General features: G+C 65.3%; 1 protein-coding gene across 2 annotated transcripts in view; it reads left to right on the plus strand.

Annotated features, from left to right (window-relative positions):
* Positions 1–25719, plus strand: part of SPEG (striated muscle enriched protein kinase) — a 31193-nt gene extending 5474 nt beyond the window's left edge. Inside the window, exons 5-43 of one of the 2 annotated variants that reach the window (XM_037398390.1) lie at positions 39–420; positions 1535–3066; positions 4086–4229; positions 4957–5139; positions 6784–6995; positions 7224–7312; positions 7514–7695; positions 9800–10060; positions 11374–11532; positions 11675–11864; positions 11999–12228; positions 12406–12525; positions 12935–13039; positions 13151–13357; positions 13485–13608; positions 14019–14191; positions 15001–15113; positions 15330–15498; positions 15582–15675; positions 16031–16231; positions 16393–16453; positions 16643–16720; positions 16880–17052; positions 17158–17184; positions 17421–17573; positions 17791–17833; positions 17928–17996; positions 18133–20311; positions 20409–20561; positions 20636–20752; positions 20833–21000; positions 21279–21401; positions 21602–21766; positions 21957–22635; positions 22726–22965; positions 23038–23261; positions 23638–23713; positions 23952–24101; positions 24347–25719. In XM_037398390.1, the coding sequence (XP_037254287.1) occupies positions 39–420; positions 1535–3066; positions 4086–4229; positions 4957–5139; positions 6784–6995; positions 7224–7312; positions 7514–7695; positions 9800–10060; positions 11374–11532; positions 11675–11864; positions 11999–12228; positions 12406–12525; positions 12935–13039; positions 13151–13357; positions 13485–13608; positions 14019–14191; positions 15001–15113; positions 15330–15498; positions 15582–15675; positions 16031–16231; positions 16393–16453; positions 16643–16720; positions 16880–17052; positions 17158–17184; positions 17421–17573; positions 17791–17833; positions 17928–17996; positions 18133–20311; positions 20409–20561; positions 20636–20752; positions 20833–21000; positions 21279–21401; positions 21602–21766; positions 21957–22635; positions 22726–22965; positions 23038–23261; positions 23638–23713; positions 23952–24101; positions 24347–24554 (9956 nt within the window). In that variant the 3' untranslated portion in view covers positions 24555–25719. The remainder of the gene's footprint in view (positions 1–38; positions 421–1534; positions 3067–4085; positions 4230–4956; positions 5140–6783; positions 6996–7223; positions 7313–7513; positions 7696–9799; positions 10061–11373; positions 11533–11674; positions 11865–11998; positions 12229–12405; positions 12526–12934; positions 13040–13150; positions 13358–13484; positions 13609–14018; positions 14192–15000; positions 15114–15329; positions 15499–15581; positions 15676–16030; positions 16232–16392; positions 16454–16642; positions 16721–16879; positions 17053–17157; positions 17185–17420; positions 17574–17790; positions 17834–17927; positions 17997–18132; positions 20312–20408; positions 20562–20635; positions 20753–20832; positions 21001–21278; positions 21402–21601; positions 21767–21956; positions 22636–22725; positions 22966–23037; positions 23262–23637; positions 23714–23951; positions 24102–24346) is intronic. The other variant, XM_037398391.1, reaches the window with a different exon arrangement.
* The last annotated feature ends 70 nt before the right edge of the window (positions 25720–25789 follow it).

The following is a 25789-nucleotide window of genomic DNA, read 5'->3' on the forward strand; positions in this document are numbered from 1 at the left end:
TGCAGGCACCTGGTGTCGGCTCACCCCTCTCCTTCCAGGTGGGTCTGACACCCTCGTGGATGCCTCCATGAACACTACGCCGACCTCTGTGCTGGCCCTGTCACAGGCAGAGGAGCGCTCCAGCTGGTCGGGCAGCCAGCAGACTGTGGTGGAGAAGGAGACGGATGCCAGCCTCCCCGCACGGGGACCCTACCTCCGCCCTGCTGCCTGGCAGCAGCCGCAGGGAACCCCAAGGCAAGCAAACGCGCCGGCCCCATGCGGCGCCGAGGTCCGGCACCTGGGCGTGGAGCCGCTGGTGCGGGCGTCACGGGCTAATCTGGTGGGCACAAGCTGGGGGTCAGAGGATAGCCTTTCAGTGGCCAGCGACCCGTACGGCAGCGCCTTCAGCCTGTACCGAGGACGGGCGCTCTCACTCCATGTGTAAGTAGCCGGGGGAAGCGCGGAGGGGACATTGTGCCGGGGCCATCGCCTTCCAACCCCCGCAGCCATCTCCTCCCCTCCGCCTGGGCTTTCTTTGCCTTCGCCATCCCAGGATGAGGAATGGGGGCTCTGAGCAGTAGGCAGCCTGTTCCTGGTGAGGAGGTGGGAGCAACCCAGGCTGGGGGTGGGGGGGGAACAGGCCCTTGCATGGAGAGGGGATGCGGAACGGAGTCATTTTCTGCTGTGGCCAGGTTGGGGCTGGGGGTAACCCCTGTGCCACTGTGTGAGCTGCAGCATCCCACCTGCAGGTTGTTGGGCTGTGGGTGTCCCCCTGTCCCACCCAGCGGTGGGGGCTCTGCGCAGCCCAGGACACCTGCTGGTAGAGCTCTGCCACCCACAGTCCCCACTGCACAGGGGTGGCAGCAGGGGTCAGGGACATGCTGCCTACCCAGGACCTGCTGACATGCTCAGAGCCCCTGTCTTGCCCCACCACCTTTGGTCCCCATCCCCACAGGCCTGCTCCTTTGACCTCCATCCCACCCCTTTTTTTGTTCAAGGCTGCTTGTTCCACCAGAACCTCATCTCCACCTTATGATTTCTGCACCGTGATCACCAAGCCTGCCCGGGCGCAGCAGGGAGTGGGGACTTGCCCATAGCAGCATGTGCATGGGGAGGGCTTGTAGCCTTGGGGACACCCTCCACCTTGTGGAGGAGCTGGCCTGTGCTGCGCTGCCCTGGCACGCCAGGACACCCTGGTAGACTGGGGCACCCTCTGGCCCCAGGTCCTGTCTGCATGGCAGCCCTAGGGAGGGGACACACTCACTGGGTATCCCAGCATCACCCTGCTGTTCCGCACGGGTACCCGCAGGCGAGAGGACACCACTGTGTCACAGCAGCCTAGGACTCTCACCCAACCCAGCCAGCTCCTGGTGGTGTCAGAGTGGCCAGATGCCCTCACTGAGGCCCCTCGAGGCTCCCCAGTCCTGGGGCTGCCCTGGGCACCTGCCTCCCTTACCATGCCCCGTTGGGTGCCATGGTGCAGGCTGGGAGCTGGGATGCAGATGGGCGGTGAGGGTGGGCTCTGAACCATGCTCCTCTTTCTCTCCCCTTGCAGCAGCATGCCCCAGGGAGGCTACCGGAGAGATGACTCCCACAGCGGCCCTGTGTCTCCAAAGCCTGGTGCTGAGCCTCCAAGGTCCCCTGCTGCCCTGCCACTGACCACCAAGCCACCCATCCTCCGCTCACCATCTCCCCGCGCTGGCCCATGCCTGCTGCTGCCCACTGGAGCTGTGTCCCAGCCTGCTGCCCGTAGCCCTGGCGTCCCCTCCTTCACACCCGTGACCCCTCGCAAGAAGTCCGCGGTGCCGGCCGAGTACCAGGACACTGTCCCTGAGGAGTATGAGGAGAAGATCAAGAAGCCCAAGTCCTCGGGGTACTCACAAGGCAGCACGCAAGAGTCCCGTCCCCAGACACCCATGAGCGATGCCTCCGGGCGTGTCTCGGTCCGGGCATCCCCCAAGCTGGTGCGTGCTGGCTCGAAGATCTTTGAGAGGCTGCAGTACTTCGAGGACCGGCGGAGGAGCCTGGAGCAGGGGGACAGCCCCTTCCCCACACACCCCTGCCTGCCCTTGCGCAAGACACGCTCCTTCGACCAGCCCGGCTCTGGCTCACGCCGTACTAGCATGCTGGGTGGCTCGCGGGAGGATGTTCGGGAAGGAGGCCACTGGGAGCCTGGCAGCACGGCGGCAAGCAGGCGTTTGGCCTTCCGGCAGAAAGCCGCATCCTTTGACGAGCGGGGCAAGTTTGCCAGCCGTGTCTATGCCATTGAGCACAAGTTTGCAGAGGAGCTGACTCGCATCAAGCGGACGGTCTCCAAGCAGCAGCTGCGGCGCTCCCAGGAGCTGTGCAAAGCTGGGCTTCCCCCAGCACCCTTGCCCCCAGCAGCTGCGGAGCCCGCTGCCCACCATGCTCCCCGCACCCCCTCCTCACAGGGCACTGGTGGGCGGAAGGCTCTGCCGCCGAAGACCTTCCCACCAGCGGAGAGCATGCACGTCATCCAGCACCTGGCACTTTCCAGCGTGACGCTGGTAGGACCTGATGGGGAGCTGGAGCCAGGGGGGCTGCGTGGGAAGAAAGCCCCAGTGCGGGGCGGGGCGGCAGCCAGCCAGCCCACTGAGGTGGAGGATGTGACCACCAGGAAGGGTCTGCAGCAAGAAGGCACTGGGGAAGTGAAGAAGAAGGAGCAGTGGCCATTAGCACAAGCCACCCCGCAGGGATGGGTGACCCTTCCACAGGCGGGTCCCACTGAAGGCAGCCCATGCCCAGACGGGAGTCCCGCTGGTGGAGCCTGTGCCCCCGGGGCAGTGAGCGAAGCCTTGGCCACCCGGCTGACCGTGCCCCATGGGCTGTACCGGAGGCCGGAGGCACCCACAGAGGTGCGGTTCCTGCCCTGGGCGAAGCCGGGGATGGAGCAGGAGGCTCGGCTGGAGAGGAGCTGGGCAGGGCAGCACGGCGTGGGCAGGGAGGTGGAGAGAAGGCAGACAAAAGTGTTGGAGAAGAAAGAGAGTGGCCGGATGGCTCAAGAAGGCAGGAGCATGCGGAGCAAGGGGAAGGGGCGCCGAGCCAGGCCCACCTCTCCGGAGCTAGGTAGGGGCATGGCTTTCTGCCCTCTGGGCACAGAGCTGGCCTGGCCAGCCCCTGAGCAGGATCGGGGACCCCCAGCCTGCCCCTGGGAGGCGTGGGGAGTCCAGGCCGTGCCAGAGACCACAGGGGTGGGGTGACTGGCACAGGTCTGCAGCCTGGGGATGCTGGCACCAACCAGTGCTGTAAGACGGACCAACCTGAGTACCAGTTTACTGGGCCTTGAGAATATAATGCTTGCTGATGTCTCTGTCCCTCCTGCCTGGCACAGAAGGACACAGGGGGCTGACCTCTGGCACCCAGCCCTTGGCTGGGCTGGCCCCCAGGGGCGCTGGGCACCCATTGCAGCTTGTCCCTGCTGGACCCTGCTCAGTGCTCCAGGCAGGGTGTGCAGCCCAAGTGTCCCCGGGGGATGCTGTGGTGACTTGGCCAAGGGAGAGGTGCCCTGCCCATCCCAGCATGCCCGGGTGAGACCAGACTGCACCCGGGCTGGGAGCTCCTTCCAGGCTCTGCTCTGGCCGGAGCAGTGCCAGGCCCACGTGCCTGAGGCTCCTGGCGCAGCCCCAGGACCTTTACCCATGTGCTGGGGCCACAGGAGGGGAGGGAGCTGGGAAGCTGATGTTGGTGTGGTGGGTCAGAGCAGCCAGCATCCCCCAGGGGAGCTGGGAGGAGCTGGGAGCAGGGACTGTGGTGGGCTGTATACTACTCTCCTCCTTCCACACCCTGCTGCCACCTCATCCCTTATGCTGTATGGGGATGTACAGCAGGCTGTATGCTCCCGGCCCCACGGTCCCCTGTCTTGTCCCACTGCAGGCACTATGCTGTGGTGGCCCCTGATATGGCCCTTTCCTCCACTGCATGGCCCAGGGACCTGCTAATGCCCCAGCGAGGGTGTGGGGCCTGTGGTGGCAGGGACAGGCAGGGGGTTGCGAAGCCCCTGCTCTGCCTGTGTGCAGCCTGGCGTGGCACAGGACCCACTTGCTCCACCCCACTGACATCCACGGGGCTCATCTTTCCCTGTCCAGAGTCTTCTGACGATTCCTACGTCTCAGCGGGTGAAGACCCCCTGGAAGCCCCCATCTTTGAGATCCCCATCCAGGACATGACAGTGGCCGTGGGGGCAGAGGTGCTGCTCAAGTGCATCGTCACGGCCAACCCTCAGCCTGAAGGTGAGCGACTGCAGGACTGGGGTTTGGGGGTGTGAGCGTGGCAGAGGGGCTATGTGTGCATCTGTGTGTCACCAGCTGAGCTGTCCCTCTGGGCCACCTGAGCTGTGTGGAGTGCACACGCAGCCCGAGCTGGGTGTCTCAGGGAGGTGATGTGCCCACCCCGAGAGCACCCCTTTTGCCCTGACTCCCCCTCAGGCAGCACTGAAGTGCTTGGACACTGCCTGCCAGGGCAGGGTGTGAGGGCAACTTGTAGGCAGCGTGCCTACTGTTCCCCGGCGCTGGGCTGTAGGGACAGCAGAAGGGCGGCTGAGCACTGTGCAGGCAGGGACAGGTGATGCCCTGGGTTGCTGTTGGGACAGTTCAGGTAGTTTCCTGGAGGCAGAGCCCCGATTCCTGGCTCAGGGCTGATGGGCTTTGGGTGTGCTGTAGCCAGGATGTGGGCATGGGCAGCTGGGCAGCCAGAGCTGGTACCCGCCGACACAGCCCAGCAGAAGCGAAGCAGCTTTGATTCCCTCCTCCAGCCTCCGCTGGAGGGCAGGAGGATGCCTGGAATCAGACAGGGGCCAGCCCCACTCCCTCCATCGGGGCCGGGGGAACCTGGGGCAGCTCCCCATGGCAAAGGGGTCCCCAGGCCAGGCAGGGCAGCACCTGGCCTCACCTCGCCCTGCACTCCCCCCGGCGGAGCTTGGGCTCTCCTGCCCACGAGTGACCCTCGCCTCTGCCGCAGTGTCCTGGAGGAAGGACGGGGTCCCACTGCGGAGCAGCACGACGCGGCCCATCAAGGCGGAGGGTGAGCGTCATACTCTGCTGGTCAGGAGTGCCCGGGTAGCCGACGCTGGCCTCTACACTGTCACCGCGACCAACGAGGTGGGGGCGACCTGCTGCAGTGCCATCCTCAGCGTGCGGCCTGGTGAGTGCTGGCGGCCGGCGGCGGGAGGGTGGCCGGCGGTGGGAGGGCTGGCGCCGCGGCAGGCTGCCTGCCAGCTCGGCCGCTGCTGTCACTGGGAAGAAACCGGCTTCCTTACCCTACAAGGCTCTGTCTGAACCAAAGCAGCTGACGTGCTCCCAGAACGCGCGGAGGGATCCTGCCGGGAGCAGGGGGTCAGGCTGTGAGCATCCCCCGGCACCCAGCAAGCAGCCCAGTGTCTGGCGGCCCCCACACCTGCCCCGTGCCCCGCTAGCCATGGGGATACCCCAGTCTGCCCTCCAACCCTCGAACTGCGGGGGTACCCCTGCCTCCAGACTGCAAACCATGGGGATGCCCCTGCCTGCCCTCCAACCTGCGAACTGCAGGGATACCCCTGCCCTCCAACCCGCTAGCCATAGGGGTACCCCTGCCCCACAAGCTATTAGCTGTGGATATCAGCGGGACGCCCTGCCTGCCCACCAAGCTGCAGGCCGCGGGGATGCCCAGCCCGCCGCAGTCCCGGGGCTCTCCTCATCCCTGGGGAGGGTGCGGAGGCTCAGAGCTGCCCTGGGGGCTGGAAGCCCCCAAAAATGTACCCGCTCCGTGGTGCGGCGGGGCCGGGCGCCCAGGGACAGCAGCGGCGGGGCAGAGCCAGCCGGGGGCCAGGCGGCGGGGGGCCGGGAAGGGGCCGGGAAGGGGCCCGGCAGCCCCCGGCCCGGCGGCGGGCCCTCCCCCGCGCTGCTGGCCCAGCCCCGGGGGCCGGGCGGCGCTGGGGCGGGGAGGGCTCAGCGGGCCGGCGGCGCTGCGGGCTGGAGGCGCGCCCGGCACCACCGCACCGGGCCCGGCGGCGGCGGCGGCTCGGCGGTGCGGCCCGGCACGGCGCGGCACGGCTCGGCTCGGGGCGGGGGCTGCCGGGGCCGCGTCCCCGGGTGAGTGCGGGGGGCGGCGGGAGGGCGGGCGGGGGGAGCCGGGGGTCGGGCCCCCCCTCCCAGCTCCCCGCCCTGGGGCTGCCCGCGGGGCCGCGGGGGGGCACGGCGCTCGCCCAGCGCCGGGCAGGGCCTCCAGCAAGGGGAGCGGGGCGGGCCGGGGGGAGAGGGCTGGGGGGGCAGCACCCCCTGCACGGCGGCCGGGCCGGGCCAGCACCCCGCGCCGCGCGCTGCTCCGCACTGGCACCCCCCGCCCCGGCCCCGCGCGCAGCCCGCACCCCGCGGGTCCCCCGTCCCGGCCCCGGGCGGGCTCCCGGTGCGGGCGGGCTCGGTCCCCCGGGGAGCGGGCAGGCGGCCGGCCGGGCTGGCGGGGGAGCGCAGCTGCCAATGTCACCTTCAGTCCTCGCCGGCTCGCGGCAGCGACAGCCATCCCGGGAATCCGGGCGGCTTAAGGATGGGAGCGCGGGCTGCTGCGTAAGAGCCACTTGAGCCCTGCTGTCGCCTTGCGGGATATCGCGTCCCCTTATCGTCCGGCGGAGCGCTGCTCCCTCCCCCTGCGCGGCCCCGCACCCCTTCGCTGCCGGCTGCTGCCGGGCTGGGGTGTGCCGCGGGCTGGGTGTCCCCGGGCATCCCGGGGTGCGGGGCGGTGGGGAGGGGTGCTCGGACCCGCGCGCCCGGCGCTGGCAGCTGCCAGCTGCTTACCCGGCCTCTCCCGTGCCAGCCCCCGCCGTGGAGCGGCATGGGAACCTGGCACCCCCCCTGGGCCAGGCCAGCCCCATCACCTCGGACGAGGAGTACCTGAGCCCCCTGGAAGAGTTCCCAGAGTCTGGCACGCCCCAGCACCGGCCAGCCATGAAGCTCCAGCCTAGAGCCGAGCATGGGGCTGCCCGTGGCTCCCCGGAGAGCACCTTCAAGGCTGCACCCACCTTTGAGGTGAGCTAACAGCTCCCCTGGGACCTGGCAGAGGGAAAGCGGTCAGGCCTTTCTGCCCCCTGATCTGGAGTGGTCCTGGCACCTGGGTAGCCTCCACCCCACCAGCTCCCCTGGTACTCCAGGGCTGCTGTTGTGTTGGGGAACACATAGCCCTGGGTGCAGTGAGTGGGGATGCATGATGCTAAGTGCAGGTGGGTGCTCGCTGCTCTCTGACCCCTGCTTCCACAGGTGTCCTTGTCAGACCAGTCGGTGCTGGAGGGGCAGGATGTCAGCATGAGCGTCCGTGTCCGTGGGGAGCCCAAGCCCATCATTTATTGGTGAGTCCCGGTGCTCGCAGGGGTTGTAGCTGGGCAGGGAAGGAGGGGACAGGCACGGTGACCTCCCCATTTGGGGATGGCCAGCTTGGAGCCCTGGTCCTGAGCAGGGTTGGGGGTGGAGGAGAGGGGTTTTCTGGGGACAGCCAGGTTGGATGTGCAGGGCCAGGCATGACTGTGCTGTTCTGCCCGTGTCCCGAGCAGGTTGAGGAACCGGCAGCCGGTGAAGTACGGCCGCCGGCACCACGTGGAGGAGGCAGAGGGCGTGCGGGGGCTCTTCACACTGCACATCCTGGCAGCAGAGCACACTGACACCGGCTTCTACACCTGCAAGGCTGTCAACGAGTACGGCACCAAGCAGTGCGAGGCCAAGCTGGAGGTCAGAGGTAAAGCTCCCCAAGCACGTCCCCCCTGACCCCGAGGGGCCAGCTGGCTCCAGTGCCCTGCATGAGCTGTGTGGGGAAGGGGCCACTGCAGACTCCCCCTTGGCCATGCTCTGGAAGAAGGGGATGAGCCTGCCTGCCCTTCCTTGTTGCAGGGCAGCAGAAAATTGGAGCTGTGTGGCCTGGGGCTGTCTGCAGAGGCTGGCCCTGCAGCAGAAGGCAGGCTGCCCTGCTGCCCCATCCAGATGTGCAGCCCCATGGCCCTGGATCCCACTGCCCAGCTCTGCCAGGACCCCTGTCAGCCTGACCCAGAGCCTGCTGCTCCCTGCAGCCCAGCTTCACCCCACATCCCCTGTCCTCCCACATACCCACTTCTGGGGCTGGGTGTTGCCCCTGTCTGTGCAGGCAGGGCTTTTGCCCTTGATGGCCCTGCAGGGGACATGTCCCCCCTGCCCCTGCTCCCTCCCTCCTTGCCCCAGGCAGCCTCCAAGCTGCATGTCAGGCACAGGGCAGCTTGGAGAGGTCCACCCCTGTCTGTTTCCAGCAATAGCCCTATGTGTGCACGGGACTGGGTTGTCCAGCCCCCTTCCCCTGCTGTCCCCCCCCAGCCCTGCTGTGGTCCTCCCAGGACCCCAATATATGTGTGCAAATGGGAAGGGGTGGCTGGGGACTGATAGCCAGGCTCTGCCTGGCATCCCCTGAGATCAGGGAAGGAGCTTGTGGGGATGAGTGATGTTGCCTCTCTCCTTTTGCCTTTTGCTGTGTGTGCCCTGCTCCCCCCAGCCCTCCCCGCTGACAGCTGCCTGAGCTCCCTGGGCTGCGCCCATCCTGCCCCGGCCTTGGCTGCACTGCTTGTACCCTGCCGGGACCCCGCTCCCAGCCTCTGGCAAAGTGTGGTGGCACTGGGGTGGGAGTGGGAGCCGGCCCTGTACCTCACAGCCAGCAGGAGTTGGGCTGCGGGGGTGACGGCCTAAGCCCCAGCCCCTCTTGGGGGGCTCAGTGAGTGGCTCTGCACCTTGGTGGGCACTCACACCCCTTGTGCTGGTGCTGGCATGTGCGTGCGTGTGTGCCGGCCCTGTCGCTGCTGCACTAACCCTTCCGCTTGCTGACTGCAGTTTTTGTCTGTACGCAGGGGGAGTACGATAAGGGGGTGCATCTCTCAGAGCCGCGGCTGCGGGGCTCTTAGTTGGACACCTCTTAGGCAGTGGACCTCACCTTGTGTTATTACCTTCTGCTCCATCCACCGCCTCGTCCTGGATGCACCGCGGGGACGCGCGGGCCCTCGACTGTGGGCAGGGGCTCGCCGGATGGCTGGGGGAGGCGTAACCGAGGCGGGGCGAGGGGAGCAGTGGGGGAGCACCAGGCACCCCCTCAGCTGAGCCAGGGCGGCTGTATGATGCTGTCTTGTCTCTTGCTCCGTCCGTTTGTCCCTGTCTGTGTGTCCTGCTGCTCCTCTCCTTGCTGCCCAGGGAAGGGGAGCAGGGAGCTGAGCCCACGGTCGCCACTGTGCCGGCCGGGGCTGTAGGGAAGGGGCTGCAGTGTGGCAGCAGCTCTGCAATGGCCACCTTGGAGCGTGGGGGACAGGAGACCCTGGGGACCCCCGTGGGGGAGCACTCTGCCCCATCCGCAGGGGGGAGGGAGAGCTTCGGCCCCTTTGGCTTCGCGGCGGCCACCCAGGCACCAGCCTGGCCACCACAAGACGTCCCTTGCAGCCCCAGGGCTCGGGGTCTGTCTGGAACACCCCCTGGCTGTGGGTCTCTTCTCCCCAGGGAGGGGGCTTGGTGGGGGGGGCGGGCTGCGAGGCCGTGACCCTTTTTTTTGTAGCTCTAATAAAATCTGTTTGGTAAAGCGCTGTGTGGTGTGTTCCTGGCACGGACACCTCCCCTCACACCTGGCCCTCTCCCCGGCTCAGCTCTGCTTTCCACATCTTGCCCCCACCTCCTGCCCTTCCCCGCTGCACTCCCTGCCCACTGCGCCGGGCCCCCTCCCTGCATGCCTCCCCTGTCCTGCATGTTCCCTCCCTCCATCCCCACCGCCTCTCATGGTTGCTTTTAAGTTGCTGAGACGCGTCTCTCTTTCTTTCTCTCTCTTCCCCCTTCCCGGGCAGCTCGCCCCGAGTGCCAGTCCCTGGCCATCGTGGTTCCCCTGCAGGACATGGTGGTCGGGGCGGGGGAGCTGGTGCTCTTTGAGTGCCTGGTGGCTGGCCCGCCAGACATGGACGTGGACTGGCTGTCCCGGGGCCGGCTGCTCCAGCCCGCCCTGCTCAAATGCAAGATGCATTTTGACGGGCGCAAGTGCAAGCTGCTGCTCACCTCCGTGCATGAGGACGACAGCGGGATCTACACCTGCAAGCTCAGCACTGCCAAAGGTAAGCAGCGGTCACACAGCTCTCTAGGGGAGGGTCTTGCTCAGGGCTTGACCCTCGGGTGGTGCCTGGGATGGACAGCCCCCTCCCCTGCCCCTGGGTTTGGGGCTCTGGTCCCCCTGGGATGTAGCCGAGTGCTGCAGGTGGGGGACAGAGGAGCAGGGAAGGAGTGGTTACTGCCCCAGGAGCTGAGGAGCTTTCCCTAGCTGGAAACCTGGCGTGCATCAGCCCTCATGCTCCAGCACCCTGAGCCTTGCAGCCCTGTCCCACCTCACTGAGCACCTCAGCCAGTATGCATGCAGCTCCCAGAATCATGAAGAGATGCATTTGCACTGTGGCTGCACCAGCTGGATGCGCCGCACCGGGGTGCCCAGCTGTCCCTGTCCCCCAGCTCCAGAGCCTCTGGGCACCTGGCTGCAGTACCAACCTGTCTCTGCTGGGCTGGGAGGTGGCAGGGGGTCACAGCTGCCCATGCTCTCCCACCAGGCCATCACTGATGGCAGCTGATGAAGAGCAGCAGGAGCCGGCCTCTGTCCCATGGCTGTGACAACCCCTGTGCCTGCACATGCTGCCCAGCCTTTGTCCCCCACAGCAGGGTAGGGACAAGGGTCCCTTTCGTTCCCCAGCCTGCCTGGGCAGCCCCTTGGCGCTAATCCAGGCTGTGGTGGGTGCAGCAGTCAATGGTATTCCCAGCACCCTGAAGCTGGTGCCTGTGCATCCCTCCATAGAGGAGGCTGTATGCCTGCAGGGATTTGAGGGCAGCGGCAGTTTTGGGTGCAGGGAGGTCAGGCTGTGCCTGAGCATGGTGTCAATCCCTGCCCAGGGTGGGCAGCGACACCATCATTGCTAAGCGGTCCCTGCTGCAACCCCCCTCATCTGGAGCATCCAGCCTGTGCCCATCCCCATACTGTGCTTTGGTGCTGCATGCACTGGTGCTGCCTGCTTCAGTGTCACTGCCGTGTCCCCAGGGGGCTAGGCCAGCTGTGACCCCTGCCCTATGGGAAGGACGGGGCATTCTCCCACCCCACCTTGTTGCTGGCATCTGTACTGCTGTGAGGGGAGGGAAGAGGCACCCCACTGCCGGCAGGGCCCCAGCCCTGGGCACAGGGACCCTGCACACACTTGTACCCCGCTTGCCCCGTGCAGGGACAGAGCCCAGCACACAGGCCACCCGAGCTCAGCCCCCACTGGGTGTGGGGTAGCTCAGCTACAGATATGTCAGCTGCTGGGGCTGCAGCTGGAGGGGCCACAGGCTGTCTCTTGCCCTGCTCATGCACATGTTATGTGGGGCTTACCCCTGCCCGCTCTCCTTGCAGATGAACTGACCTGCAGTGCCCGGCTGACCGTGCAGCCCTCTGTGCAGCCGCTCTTTACCCGCAAGCTGGAGGACATGGACGTAGTGGAAGGGCGGACGGCGCGTTTTGACTGCATGATCAGCGGGACTCCCCCCCCAGCAGTCACCTGGACCCATTTTGGTAACTCCCAAGCCCAGAGAGCTTGCCCAGGGCACTGCAGGGAGACCACTCCGGATCTCCTTGGGGGTTACAGTCAACGGCTGGTGTCTGGCTGGGGCTGGGAGGGGTGCTGATGCTGATCCTAGTGTGTGTTTCCATGCAGGCCAGCCAGTGCAGGAGGGGGAGAATGTGCGGATTCAGCAGGATGGAGGGCTGCACTCACTGGTCATTGTGCATGTGAGCAGCGAGGACGAAGGGCGGTACATGGTGACTGCCAGGAACACCCATGGACATGTGGAGTGCTCTGCCGACCTCTATGTGGAGGAGCCACGGCCATCTGCCGCCTCCCAGATGTAAGAGTTAGGGGTGCCCAGGATCTGCATCCCCCCTTCTTGCTCCCCACTGGTATTTGGGGGACAACAGATTCGTGCTTGGGCTGGGCTGGGGTCACTGTGCTCCCACTGTAAGTGTGTGTGGGCTCTTGCAGCTCCAAGCTGGAGAAGATGCCATCCATCCCGGAGGAGCCAGAGCAGGCAGAGACAGAGGCAGAGTGCTTCACCATGCCTGATTTCCTGAAGCCACTGCACAACCTGGATGTGGTGGAGTCGAAGGAGGCCGTGCTGGAGTGCCAGGTGGCCGGGCTGCCCTACCCCTCCATCACCTGGTTCCACAACGGTTCCCGCATTGACAGCACTGATGACCGCAAGATGATGCAGTGTAGGGCTCCCTGCCACCCTCCCCTCCCCCTTGAGGTCCCTCCACTGGGGCAGAGGAAGGAGGGACACCCTGGGAAGAGGCATCACCCCCCAGACCTTCACGCCCCGTGAGGCAGGGAGGGAGCTCTGCACCGCTTGGCTGGTGGGGTCTTACCCGTGTCCCCCTGTTCCCCCCCAGACAAGGATGTCCATCGCCTGGTGTTCACATCTGTCAGCCATGCACATGCTGGCGTCTATAAAAGCGTCATCGCCAACAAAGTGGGGAAAGCCACATGCTACGCACACCTCTATGTCACTGGTAAGCAGCAGTGGGCACCATCAGGGATGCGCAGCCACTTGCTGCCACACTCTCAGGCTGTGCCCTGGGGGTCAGTGGCACTACAGCAAGGTCCTAGGGTGATAGGATCACAGGGCAGTTCAGATTGGAGGGGACCTCGAGAGGTCTCTAATCCAACCTAAAAGTGGGGTCAGCTGTGCAGTCCTCACTGTGCAAGGTCAGGACCCATCCCTAGACTCCCAGGTCGCACATGAGACTTGCTGGCAGCACCAGTCCCACAGGGGCTGCCAGACAGACCCCCACTGCGGAACCAGTGAGGGTTGCTGGCCCCATCGTCTCCTCCAGCCTGTGTCTCCCAGGGAATGAGGCAGATGCCCTGAGGAGCTGTGGCAGTGCCCATGCTCACATCTTTGCCTGCCTCCCCATGCAGACGTGGTGCCAACCCCTCCGGATGGGCCCCCCACCGTGGCCTCAGTGACCGGCAGAGCCATCACACTGACCTGGAACAAGCCCAAGTGGCTGGACACTGCCATAGGTGAGGTGGCCAGAGATGGGGAGGGGCTGGGCAGGGAGTGGGCATCGCCGTGATGGGGTGTACAGGCTAGCCCAATGCCAGCAGCTCTGCACTGACCCTCTCCCCTTGCAGACCCCAACTCGGTAACCTACGTGGTGCAAATGCAAGTGCTGGGCACAACACAGTGGCTGGTGCTGGTGGCTGGTGTGCGTGACAACACCTACATAGTGCATGGGCTGACCAAGGGCGCCCAGTATCTCTTCCGTGTCATCACTGCCACCCCCAAGACTAACAGCAAGCCTTCCCCACCTGTGGGGCCTGTGCAGCTCCTGGACCGGGGTGAGAGGACTGGTGGGGAGGGATCGGGTGGCTGGGGTGGAAGGGTCTCTGTCCCTGGTAGGGTGGTGAGCTGCCCAGGGCTGGGTGATGTGGGGTCCAGAGGTGATGGTGACAATGCGTGTGGCAGGTCCCTACCTGGAGGAGGCCCCAGTCATCCTGGACAAGCCAGATGTGGTGTATGTGGTGGAAGGCCAGCCAGCCTCCATCACCATCACCATCAACCATGTGGAGGCCACCGTCACCTGGAAGAGGTAGGACATGGCGCTGTGCCTGTTGCCTGCCCCATGCCCAGCATCACCCCACGGGATGCACAAAGAGGGGCTCCTGCACCAGCTCCCCATGTAGTCCACAGGGGGTGGGAGGTCTTCCCTAGGGTCTGGGCTGGGTGTGCACCTAAGGGTGATTCCACAGCTGTGCCGAGCTGCGGGGGTGTGTGTGTGGGGGGTGGGCAGGGCTGGGGGGTGCTGTCTGTGGGATGCCGAGGGTCAAGCGCCATTCAGCAGGCAGAGCTAGCAGTGGGCTGTGAGCCGTTTGTGGGGGCTGCAGGGTGGGAGCTAGGGCTGCCTGTGGGTCAGGAGGTGGCCATGGGGCTGTGGGGTGGGATCTATCAAGAGCACTGCATCTGGGGCTGCCTGTGATGTGGCAGCTGGTGTGTCCGCAGGGGTGGGCAGGTGCTGGGGGAGCCAGAGAGCATGTGTGAGGTGATGATGCCCGATGACGACCAGCACTGCCTGAGGCTGCTGCGTGTGGGCCGGGGGGCTGCAGGGCCACTGACCTGCGAGGTGAGCAACCGCCATGGCACTGCCCGCTGCACCCTCCGCCTCCGCCTCGCAGGTAGGTGTCCCCGCACCGGGGTGCTGTGCCCCTCTGCCGGGGGTGGCATTGCCCTACATGCTCTGGTCTGTGTGCCATGGGGGAGGGCATTGCCCTGCAGGGTGGCACTGCTCCGTGGAATCCCATGTCCATGTGGTGTGGGGGCACTGTCCCACAGCACAGCACTGCTCCTCAGTGCTCCGTACTTATATGCCATAAGGGTGCTGCTCTATAGGGCCGCAATGGCCTGTGGGGCTGAAAACCCATGAAATGCATTGATACTGCTGGCTGGTATCCTGTACCCATATTTGACTTGGGTAGAAGCATCCCGTGTGCTCCATGACCATGTGCATGGGTTGGCAGTGCCCCATGGTGTCCCTCAGCCATGTGCCATGGGTGGCACAGCTGCAGGGTATCCCATAGCCGGTACAATGTGGTGGTACTGCACCCTGGTGCCCTATAGCCAACAGTCATAGGGGACACCTCCATAATGGCCCACAGAGGTGTCATGGGTGGCACTGCCCTACGGTACCCCACATCCATATGTAATGAGAGATGCAGTACCACAGTGCTGCATGCCCACATGCCATGAGTGGCACTGCCCTGCGGTGCCCCACACCAATGGGGAACTGCCCCATGGTGCTGAGGCATATGCCATTGGTGGCCTGCCCTGTAGTGTCCCAGTGCCTTGTGGGCTGGCACCATCCCGTGGTGTTCCAGGCCCCTATATCATGGGCTGGCGTTTCCCCGTAGTGCCACACAACCATACAACCCGTGTCAGGCAGGGGGTGGCACTGCCCCATGGTGCCCAATGTCCTGTCTCTTGGCAGAGGCACCACGTTTTGAGTCCATCATGGAGGACATAGACACTCAAGAAGGAGAGACACCACGCTTTGCTGTGGTAGTGGAGGGGAAACCACTGCCGGACATCATGTGGTACAAGGTGGGCTGGAACCTCCCAAACCCCTGCCCGTTCCTGACCCACAGCCTCCTCAAACCCACACCCTCCACTGCCCCACCTGGGTTGCTCCATTTGGGCTTTAGGGTTGTGTTCACCCCCCGTGACGCTGCTTGTGCACCATGCCCCATCCATGGGGAAGGGGTGGTGGGAGCTTGTTGGGATGGGATGGGACACCACTGATGCTCCTGCCACCCCCAGGATGGGGAGCTGCTGGAGGAGAGCAGCCACCTGAGCTTTGTGTATGAGGACAACGAGTGCTCTCTGGTGGTGCTGGGTGCCGCCGAGCCTGACAGCGGCGTCTACACCTGCACGGCCAAGAACCTGGCTGGGGAGGTCTCCTGCAAGGCAGAGCTGGTGGTGCAGGCAGGTATGGCTGGCTGACCGCCCAGCCCTGGGGGGCAGAGCCTGGATGCCTGGCTTGCTCCCCGCCAGCGCCTTTCCTTCCCTCAGCCCGGCCCGCTGCCGATGCTGCCACGGAGGAGGAGGCACTGCACAAAGCACGACGCCTGACTGACTACTATGACGTGCATGAGGAGATTGGGAGGTACAGGGCTGCCAGCATGGTGGGCAGCAGGGCACCTTGGGCACCACAGGGACAGGGGTGCTGGAGCCAGGCTTCACCCTGGGGCTCTGACCCAGGGGACTGAGCTCCATAGTACGCCAGATCCTGATGTGCTGGGGCTGCTCTCAGCTGTCAATGGATGCTCTGGTGCCAGCTCAGGGTGGTGAGCTGGGGCAGCCAGAGCAAAGCCAGTGCTGGGGTGTCTCCATGGATGGTCCTGGAGAGCTGCCAGGACTGCGGGCTGCTCCTTGCAGAACAGGTGCCTGTGCCAGGAAAGGGGAGGTCCCCTGCTTGCCCACCTTCTTATCCCCCCCTTGCCCCCATTGCCACATTGCAGGGGGGCTTTCTCCTACCTGCGGAGGGTGACGGAGAAGAGCAGCCGACTGGACTTTGCCGCCAAGTTTGTCCCTGGGAGGACCAAGGCCAAGCAGTCAGCACAGCGGGAGCTGCACATTCTCTCACAGCTGGACCACGAGCGCATCGTCTTCTTCCATGACGCCTTCGAGAAGAAGAATGCCATCATCATGGTCATGGAGCTGTATCCTCTGCACATTGCTCCGGGAGCATGTGGTGTGGGGGATGAGGGGAGGCTTTTGGGGGGCATGGGTGGGCAGAGTGCGTGTGGAGGAGCTGGGTGCCCAGGAGGGGTGCAGGGCACAGTGGGGCATGGAGCTTCTGTGCTTCTTGACTGGGGCCCAGCTGTGCCAAGGAAGAGCTGCTGGACAGGATGGCAAGGAAGCCCTCGGTGTGCGAGTCTGAGGTGGGTGAACCTGGGGGGCAGGGGGGGAAGGAGGGAGCCGGAGGACCCCAGGGTCTGTCCCAGCCCAGGGACATGCAGTGCTCTATTGGGCTACAAAGGGGGCCACAGCCCACACCCTTCTTTGCACAGGGCCAGGGTGGGGCTGACCCAAGCTCAGGGCACCCACCCCCTCCACTCCATCTCTTGCAGGTCCGGTCCTACATGCGGCAAGTCCTGGAGGGGATCTGCTACCTACACCAGCACAGGGTCCTACATCTGGACATCAAAGTGAGTGTGGGGCTCCCTGTCCCCCTCCCGCCCCATGCCCACAGGGACGGGCTTCGGCCACACTGCAGGGCACTTGGTCCTGCTGATGGGGGACATCCCTTCCCTGGGGGGAACCCCTGCCCCCTGCCAAGCTCCCCTCTGCCCTGCACTGTCCTGTAGCCAGAAAACCTCCTGATGGCGGATTCAACCAGTGAGCAGGTCCGGATCTGCGACTTCGGCAATGCGCAGGAGCTGACGCCTGAAGAGCCGCAGTACTGCAAGTACGGCACCCCTGAGTTTGTGGGCCCTGAGATCGTCAACCAGAGCCCTGTCTCCAGCGTCACTGACATCTGGTAAGGGCAGCCCTAGGGTGGATGGTGGGCTCCTTGCTACATTGGGAGGGTCTGGGAGCCCCAGTAACTCTGTGCTGTGCAGTAACTCTGTTCTTCTCTACTCAGGCCCGTGGGGGTCATCGCCTACCTCTGGTAAGTGTCCTGGTGGGCCCTCAGTGGAGGGACACCCTTCCCACACCCTTGCCAGTTGCACTGCTGGGGCTGCAGCCATGCACATCACTCCTTGCAGACAGCCTCCTCCCTGGCTGCTCCTGCCTCCTCCCCATGGCACCAGTTCTGGGGCGCGGGGTCCCATCCTCGGTCCCCCATACTTGCCATGTTGTTCCCTATGTCCCCATGGCCCTATGACAGTGTCCCCTCCTCGGCAGCCTGACGGGGATCTCCCCCTTCGTTGGGGAGAATGACAAGACGACACTTATGAACATCCGCAACTACAATGTGGCCTTCGAGGAGAGGATGTTTCAGGGGCTCACCCGGGAAGCCAAGGGCTTTGTCATCAAAGTGCTGGTCAACGACAGGCTGTGAGTGCTTCGGGGTCCCCAGCGCCTCTGGCATGAGCCTTGTGCTCGAGGGAGGGTGGGAACCCCAGTCACCCCTGTGTATGGGGGTGCCCGAGGCAGGCTGGCTGCACAGCCCTGCTGGGGTGCAGCATGGGCAGCCAGACCCTTCTGCCCTTCCCCCTGGCCAGCCAAAGCCCCCCAGCCCGGGTGGTTCTCACTCAGTGGTGTTGGTTCACAGGAGACCCAATGCAGAGCAGACCCTGGAACATCCCTGGTTCAAGGTGAGCCTGGGCAGGGACCCAGCACCTGGAGGCAGCGGGGTTCCCTGAGCCTGCTGCAGGCTGCATGGGACACCACTGTCCCCTCACCCCACAGACGCTGGCCAAGGGGAAGGTCATCAGCACCGATCACCTAAAGCTCTTCCTCTCCCGTCGGAAATGGCAGGTGAAGGCAGGAGCTGGGGAGGGAGGGAGGGGGGCAGGCAGGGCTGTGTGCTGGGTGGGATGGGGTGATGTGCACTGGGCAGGACGATGCCACACCACCCACCTGGGTCTGACCCAGCCCTCTCCCCTGGCTGCAGCGCTCGCAGATCAGCTACAAGTGCAACATGGTGCTGCGGCCCATCCCGGAGCTGCTGCAGGACACGTCCAACCACCTCTCCATCGCTGTGCCCCGGCACCTCAAGGAGTCACCGGCGCTGTCATCCTCCTCGGACTCAGATGACCTGGATGAGCTGCCCTTCATCCCCATGCCACACCAGGTGGAGTTCTCCGGCTCCCGCATGTCGCTCAATGAGATCCCCACGGATGACGAGGCCATTGGGCCATCCGAGGGGCCACGGATGGAGGGGGTCATGTCAGGGGACGTCTCTGCCATGGAGTGGCAGAGCCAGGGCACAGGGAAGCCTGGAGTGGCCCTGGGGAAGCGGTCGAGGGGCACTGGGCCACGGCGGCCATGCGTGGAGATGGAGGCCCCTGGTTCCTCGGACGAAGAAGCCCCTGAAGCCCAGAAGCGGCCAGAGTACCCCCGCAAAGCCATGAGGAAGGGCTCCAGCCTGGAGTCCCCGGGGAGCACCCGGCGGGGAGAGCTGAAGAGGGGTGGCTCTGCCGACAGTGCCCTGCTGCCCCACCAGCCCCCAGGGACCCAGGAGGGGGCCGAGGTGAGCCAGGACTCTCGCCGGGCGCTGGCCAAGGCAGCATCCATGGAGCTGCCACGGCGGAAGGGGGCCTGGGGGGAAGACGATCATGCCCAGCGCCTGGAGCTGATGCGCCAGCGGCTGCTGCGGGGCAGCTCTGGGGACGGCAAGGTCAGTGGCTTGCGGGGTCCCCTCCTGGAGACCCTGGGGGTTGGCCCTGACAAGAAGGTCCCACGGCCGACCCGGTTGGAGCCACCGGCGGTGCCACGGCTGGTGCGGGCAGCCTCCAGCGAGGCCACCTCGCTGCGTCACCTCCCTGCTGAGCGCCAGCTGCAGAAGAGCAGCTCCTTCAGCCATGGGGACGCCGAGCCTGTTGTCCGGCACCGCCGCTCTGGTGCACCCCTGGAGATCCCGCTGGCCCACCTGGAGGCCCAGCAGCTCAAGGAGTCTCCCTCTCTCTCCGCCCTCTCTGATGCCCGGCCTGCAGCATCACCAGATGCCCCCAGCCCGCTGACACCCCCCACAGCAGATATCACTGTCCCCCGGCCCGCCCTGGCCAAGGCTGCCTTGGGGAGGAGGCACGTCCCCGAGCAGTGTGGCCAGCCCAGGGCCAGCACAGCCACCACCACCATGGGGAAGAAGCCCATGGCCAGGGGGCAAGAAGAGAAGAAGCCCACCAAGGCTGCTGGAGCCAGTGGGGAGAGAGCTTCCAGGACAGGAGCACCTGTTCCACTGCAGCCCCCAGCTCCCAGCACCCAAGCAGTCAAAATGTCTTCCTATGCCAAGGTCATGCAAGCCATGGGAGCCATCCAGGGTGGAGAGCCGGCTGCCGAGGAATCCTCCCAGCCCACATTGGCCACCCCTGTCGAGCCCCCTGCGCCCGCACCAACACCAGCATCAAGGAGGGAGGCGAAACCTGCTGGCTCCTCCAGCTCCCTGCTCATCCAGGACATTGACTCAGAGGAGGTCTTCGAGGCCAAATTCAAGCGAGGCCGGGAGTCATCGCTCAGCCGGGGGCTGAAGCTCCTCACCCGCTCCCGCTCAGAAGACCGGCACCTGGCCAGCCCCCTGGTCCCCGATGAGGGTATCTATCGTCCCATACCAGCCGGTGTGCCCCTGGAGCTGCGCAGGGACAAGCCCACTGGGCTAGCAGCCAAGTCCAAGTCGGTGCAGGACCTGCACGAGGTGGAGAAGGACAGGGGCTTCCTCCGGAGGATGTCTCTGCTCCTCAAGCGGACCCCACCTGCTGAGAGGAAGAAGAGCAGGGGGGAGGATGGAGGCAGTGAGACCCCATCCAGTGGGCGCCGTTTCTCCTGGAGCCTGGCCTTGGGCAGCTCGAAGGAGCGGAGGGACTCGGAGAGCCTCAAGTCGGAGCCGGGGGGCGGCGGAGAGAGTGAGTCGCCAGCAGTGGCCATGCGGAGGAAGATCAGCGCCACAGTGGAGCGGGTCTCCGCGCGGCTGCGCAGCCTGTCAGATGAGCGGCCAGAAGGCGAGGGGCCTGGGGAGCTGCGTCGGGCCAACTCCGAGGGGGAGAGCCTGCGGCCGGCCCCCCCCCCAGCACCCGCACCCTCCTCTGAGTCCCTGCGTTCTGAGGGCAGCATTGGCTCCTCTGCCTCCACCAAAGGTGAGTGGTGAGGGGGGGTCCCACTGGCATCCCATGGCCCAGCCCAGGTCCAGCCGCCCTGGCCTGGCTCGCTCTCAGCCGCCCCGGGTGCCCGCAGGTGGAGGTGAGAGCCAGAAGCGGTCTCGCTGGGAGCGCTGGGGGCTCTCACGGAGCAAGAAGGAGAAGGTGGCCTCACAGCCCAGCATCCCAACCAGCCTGCTGCAGGAGGAGGGACCCGCTGCTGGCCGGCTACGTGCGCCCAGCGAGTCGGGTAGGTGCAGCCCCAGGACGGACGGTGGGTGTGCATCATTGCCCCAGCTTGACCTCCCCCTCTCTGCTTTCCAGATTTCCCCCCTGTTTTCCACATCAAGCTGAAGGACCAGGTGCTGCTGGAGGGCGAGGCACTGACCCTCTGCTGCCTGCCTGCCGGCAGCCCAACCCCCAGGATCCTCTGGATGAAAGGTGGGGGGCTGCCTGCACTGCCTCGGTGGGTGGGCTCTGGCGGGGCACAGTAGCATCCCTCTTCTCTGCTCCCCCCACAGACAAGAGGTCCCTGCAGCCAGACAATGTACTGAACATCATCTCCTGCAAGGATGGCCGGCAGATGCTCACCATTGCCAAGGTCTCCAGGAAGGATGCAGGGCTGTACGAGTGTGCAGCTGCCAACATCCTGGGCACGGCCATCAGCTCCTGCACACTGGCTGTGGCACGTAAGGAGAGGGGGGGGGACACCTCAGGGGACAGAGGTGCTGCCTCACAGGGAGAGAGCATGTGCCAGGCACACACCCTAGGGCTGGAGACCAGTGCAGGTCACTTGGGCCCTGCTTTCCACATCTGCAAGAGACCGGAACTTTTGAGGGGGGATGGGCTGGTTTTGCACAGGCACTTCCAGCATCTCTGAGCCCATGTGTTGTGCTGCCCTTCTGCTGCAGCAGCTCTGCCCTGCCCCTGGCTGGGCACCCAGCCCACCCTGTCTGTCCACTCGCAGGGCTCCCAGGGCGGCCGGGCACCCCAGAGATCCCCCAGAAGTACAAGAACACGGTGCTGGTGCTGTGGAAGCCCGCGGAGAGCAAAGCCCCCTGCACTTACACACTGGAGCGCAGGCTGGATGGTATGTGGGGGCTGTCTCCTGTCCCCTGGGAGCTGCAGCCAGAAAGGTGGTCTTACCTGCAGACACAAAGCCAGGACAAAAATGGCCCAATGTCCTTGCTGTCCCCTGGGGCTTGGTGGGCTCCCAGGAGGGATGGGGGCCGGGGGGGCTGCCCCCTGCCCCTGATCTGCCCTGGCCTCACTTTGCCCCCACGCCGGCAGGGGAGCACGAATGGAAGATTGTCAGCACTGGCATCGCCGACTGCTACTTCAACGTGACAGAGCTGCCCCCTGGGAGCACTGCCAAGTTTCGGGTGGCCTGTGTCAACAAGGCCGGGCAGGGCCCCTACAGCACCCCCTCAGGGAAGGTGCACCTCGAGGCGGCAGGTGAGCCAGCCCTGTCCTGCAGGCTGTGGGGCAGCCATGGGGATGGCTGTGGGGCTGCAGCCTCTGGGATGCTCTGCGGGTCCTTGAGAACAGGGGATCTTCCCCCCAGGACTTTGGGGAACGGAGCGCCACTTGCACCCCACTCCTGGCTTATCCACACCTGGCTCATACCTGACTTTGTTCCCCACAGATGCCCGAGCTGCCCCAGCCAAGGACACCGCTGTCCCCACCGCTGTCCCTGAGAAGGTGGCTTCCAGCCGGTCAACCCAGACACCTGTGGTGCAGCTGGAGCCACCGGCCGCAGGAGCCCCCACCACCACGCCGCCCCACAAGCAGAAGGGAGCGGTGCAGAAGGCAGATGGGGCGGCAGAAGCAGATGTCCCCCTGGGGGCCCTCCAGCCCTCAGCACCCTGTGAAGAGGGTCCGCAGTCAGATCCCGAGCTCCCACCCAACATCACCGTTTGCGTGCCCCCTGAGCTGATGTTCACTCCCCCTCGGACTGTCGCTTCGCCCCACACGGACACCCCCACGCAGGGCTCCTCCACACCCCCTATGGACACAGCCCCTCTGCCCCAGGCTCTGTCTCCTTCCAAGGTTCCCCCTGTTTCCCCAGTGTCAACCACCCCCAGCTCAGCCCCCACACCGTCTCCCACCCCCAACGCTGCACCTGCACGGAAGATGCCCCCCTACATGGTCACCTCCTTTGTCTCCATGCCCCCTGCATCACCCCCTGCACAGGAGCTCCCGCCCACCACCCCAACCTCCAAGGAGTCCCCAGCTGAGAGCAGGGTCCCAGGGACAAAAGACAGCACAGCACTGCGGCAGGGTGTCCCCCAGAAGCCATACACCTTCCTGGATGAGAAGGCAAGGTGAGTAGCACTGGGACAGGACGCTCTGCTGGGGGCGTTCCGCATCCAGCATCCCATGCCAGGGATGCTGAGCGCTGCCCTGTGCCACAGGGGCCGTTTTGGGGTGATCAGGCTGTGCAAGGAGAACGCCACAGGGAAGCACTTCATGGCCAAGATTGTGCCCTACGAGGCGGAGCGGAAGCAGAGCGTACTGCAGGAGTATGAGATCCTCAAGGCGCTGCACCACGAGCGCATCATGGCCCTGCATGAGGCGTACATCACCCCCCGCTACCTGGTGCTCATCTGCGAGAACTGCGCCGGCAAGGAGATCCTCTACAGCATTGTGGACAGGTACAGGTGGGCGTGGGGCCACTGGGGATGGCTGCTGGCATAGGGCCACCTGCTGATGCCACCTGCCCTCAGATTTCGCTACTCAGAGGATGATGTGGTGAGCTACGTGCTGCAGCTCCTGCAGGGCCTCGAGTATCTGCACAGCCGCCGCATCGTGCACCTCGACATCAAGCCGGATAACATCGTCATCTCAGGCATGAATGCCCTCAAGATCATCGATTTTGGCAGTGCCCAGACCTACAACCCCCTCGTGCTGCGGCAGCTGGGGCGGCGTGTTGGCACCCTGGAGTACATGTGTAAGTGGGGCACCAGGGATGTGGTAGCATGGGGACAGGCACAGATCTGGGCACACTTGTGCCCAGGGTGTGCATGCATGTGTGCCCGTGCACTGTGGGGCTTGGGAATGGGGAGGAGTTGAGGTACCCTTGGGGAAGCTAGGGGGTCTTCGGGATGCTGGAGGTGTCTGCTGAGGGTTTCTGTAGGGTTGCTGTGCTCAGTGAGAGAGTTTGGGTGCTGTGGGGCAGCTGGGGTGTACTTGGAGGTGCTGGGCTCTGTCAGGGTATTGGGGTGTCAGGGAGGGGTGCTGGAGGGTGCAGTGGTGGGGTGCTGGTGATGCTGCGGGTGCTGGTGATGCTGTAGGTGCATATGACAGACATGGTTCTCTGCCCACAGCACCTGAGGTGGTGAAGGGGGACCCAGTGGGCTCTGCAGCAGATGTCTGGGGTGTTGGCGTCCTCACCTACATCATGTAAGAGAAGGGGCTGGTGGGACAAGCACCCTGAGGTGTAGTAAGCCTTGCCCAGGTCTTGGTGCCGTGGGGGACACCAGGCTGATGTGGACTGGGGGATGCTGTAGCCCTGCAGACCTTTCCCAGCTGGATGTGGGGATGGAGACACCCTGGGCGGTGTGGCTGTCCCAAACCAGGGACAGGTGGGTGCTCTCCCACCACAGTCTCCGAGCATGTGCCACCCCCTCCACCCTTGCAGGCTCAGTGGGCGGTCGCCATTCTTCGAATTGGACCCCATTGAGACAGAGAACCGCATCCTGGCAGGGCGCTTTGATGCCTTCAAGCTGTACCCCAATGTCTCACAGAGTGCTGCCCTCTTCATCCGCAAGGTCCTTGCTGTCCACCCCTGGTGAGTGCCCAGTCCAGCCAGTGAGGACGCACGGCCCCACACTGCACTTGCAACTGGGCCAGGCAAGCAGCTCCCTGCCCCACGGGGCCCCTCCAGACATCATCAGTGGGACCCTGGGGTCCACCCTTGCTGCCAGAGAGGGCTGGGAGCCTGGGTCTTGCAGGGCAGGGATGGCGGCTGGGTTTGGGGGGTGCAGCAGTGGTGGGCACCCTGTGGCCCCTGACGTGAAACTGCCCTTAACCCAGGAGTCGCCCCACGGTGAAGGACTGCTTTGCCAACACCTGGCTCCAGGATGCCTACCTGATGAAGCTGCGCCGCCAGACCCTGACCTTCACCACCAACCGCCTCAAGGAGTTCCTGGTGGAGCACCAGCGGCGCCGCGGCGAGGCCGTCACCAAGCACAAGGTCTTACTCCGCTCCTACCAGGGCGGTCAGCCACCGGGGCCGCAGTAGCCGGTGCCTTGGCCATGGCCGCAAGGGGCCGAGGAGCCAGAGGAACATTCCAGGGGCCATGGGACAGGGTGGCCGAGGAGGAGCCAGGACGTGTTGGGATGAGCCCATGGACCTCACGTGCCGCTGCCAGGGATGCTGGCGGCCGGCATCATTTTGGCGGTGCTGATGGAAAGGGGAGGTGTGGCCCCCGCTGGGCCAGCAGTGGGGTCTGGCAGCAGGCAGGCGACAGGAAGCCTTGCTGTGAGGAATGAAGAACGTGGCAGAGGGTCAGAAGAAGGATGGGATGGGGATGGGGGGCAAGAGAAGCTCCAGGTGGGAGCGGGAGAGCTGCCAGCATGCCGGCCAGCCCTGGCATTGTGGGTCCTGTCAGCCGTGTGCCTTATGCCGCAGCCTGCAGCTGACCCCGGCCATGGCATGGGGGTCCCTGCATGGCCCTAGGGGTGCATACCAGTGCCCAAGGACTGAGGCTGCTCTAGTGGTTCCTGCAGAGAGGGGTCCACCCACAGCCCCCTGCCCTGCTGCGGCCCTCCACCAGCCGGCACAACCCTGGTCCTCACGGCTGGGAGTGGGGGCCACCAGCCCCCCCTTCCACTCCTCCCAGCCCTGGTCCTGGCAAGCGGGTTTGCAGCCCCAGGACCGATGCCGGTGCCTTCCCTGGGGCTGTCGGCTGCGCTCCACACCAGGGTGGGAGGCTGGCCAGCACCCCCTCTTTGCAGGGGGGACCCACGTGCGATGCACACCTCCTGCACCTGCTCAGGCCCACGCTGCTTGTACTCTGCCGCCCGGCTCTGGCCCTCGCCCTGTGCCCCACCACCATCCCACTCACCTGTCCCCAGACTGCCCCCCCAGCACCTCCCCCCTGTCCCCCCCGGTGCCAAGGCACAGCCTCACAGGTGCCTTGCTGAGCCCTGCATCCCCTCCCCAGCCGGTGGCAGGATGCTCCGGTGTGTCCGAGGTGCCCTGCGCTGGGGAACGGGAGCAGCGGTTGGGCACCCACCTTCCAGATGCTGCTGTAGCAATAGGGCTTTATTTATTAACTGTTGGGAGAAGGCATCTGCCCATCCCTGCCCCCTTCCCCTCCCCTCTGCTGGGCTCCAGAGTTGCCAGCGTCCCCCTGGTTTGGAGCAAGCAATGTGCCAGAGCAGCAATAAAGACCCTGAGCAGCCGGTCCTGTCTCCGTGCCTCGCTGGGAGGGCATGAGGGGGTGGGCAGAGCAGCCCCCCAGGCACCTTGGC

This window comes from Falco rusticolus, chromosome 8, assembly GCF_015220075.1.
Source record: "Falco rusticolus isolate bFalRus1 chromosome 8, bFalRus1.pri, whole genome shotgun sequence".
In the NCBI taxonomy this organism is placed as follows: domain Eukaryota; kingdom Metazoa; phylum Chordata; class Aves; order Falconiformes; family Falconidae; genus Falco; species Falco rusticolus.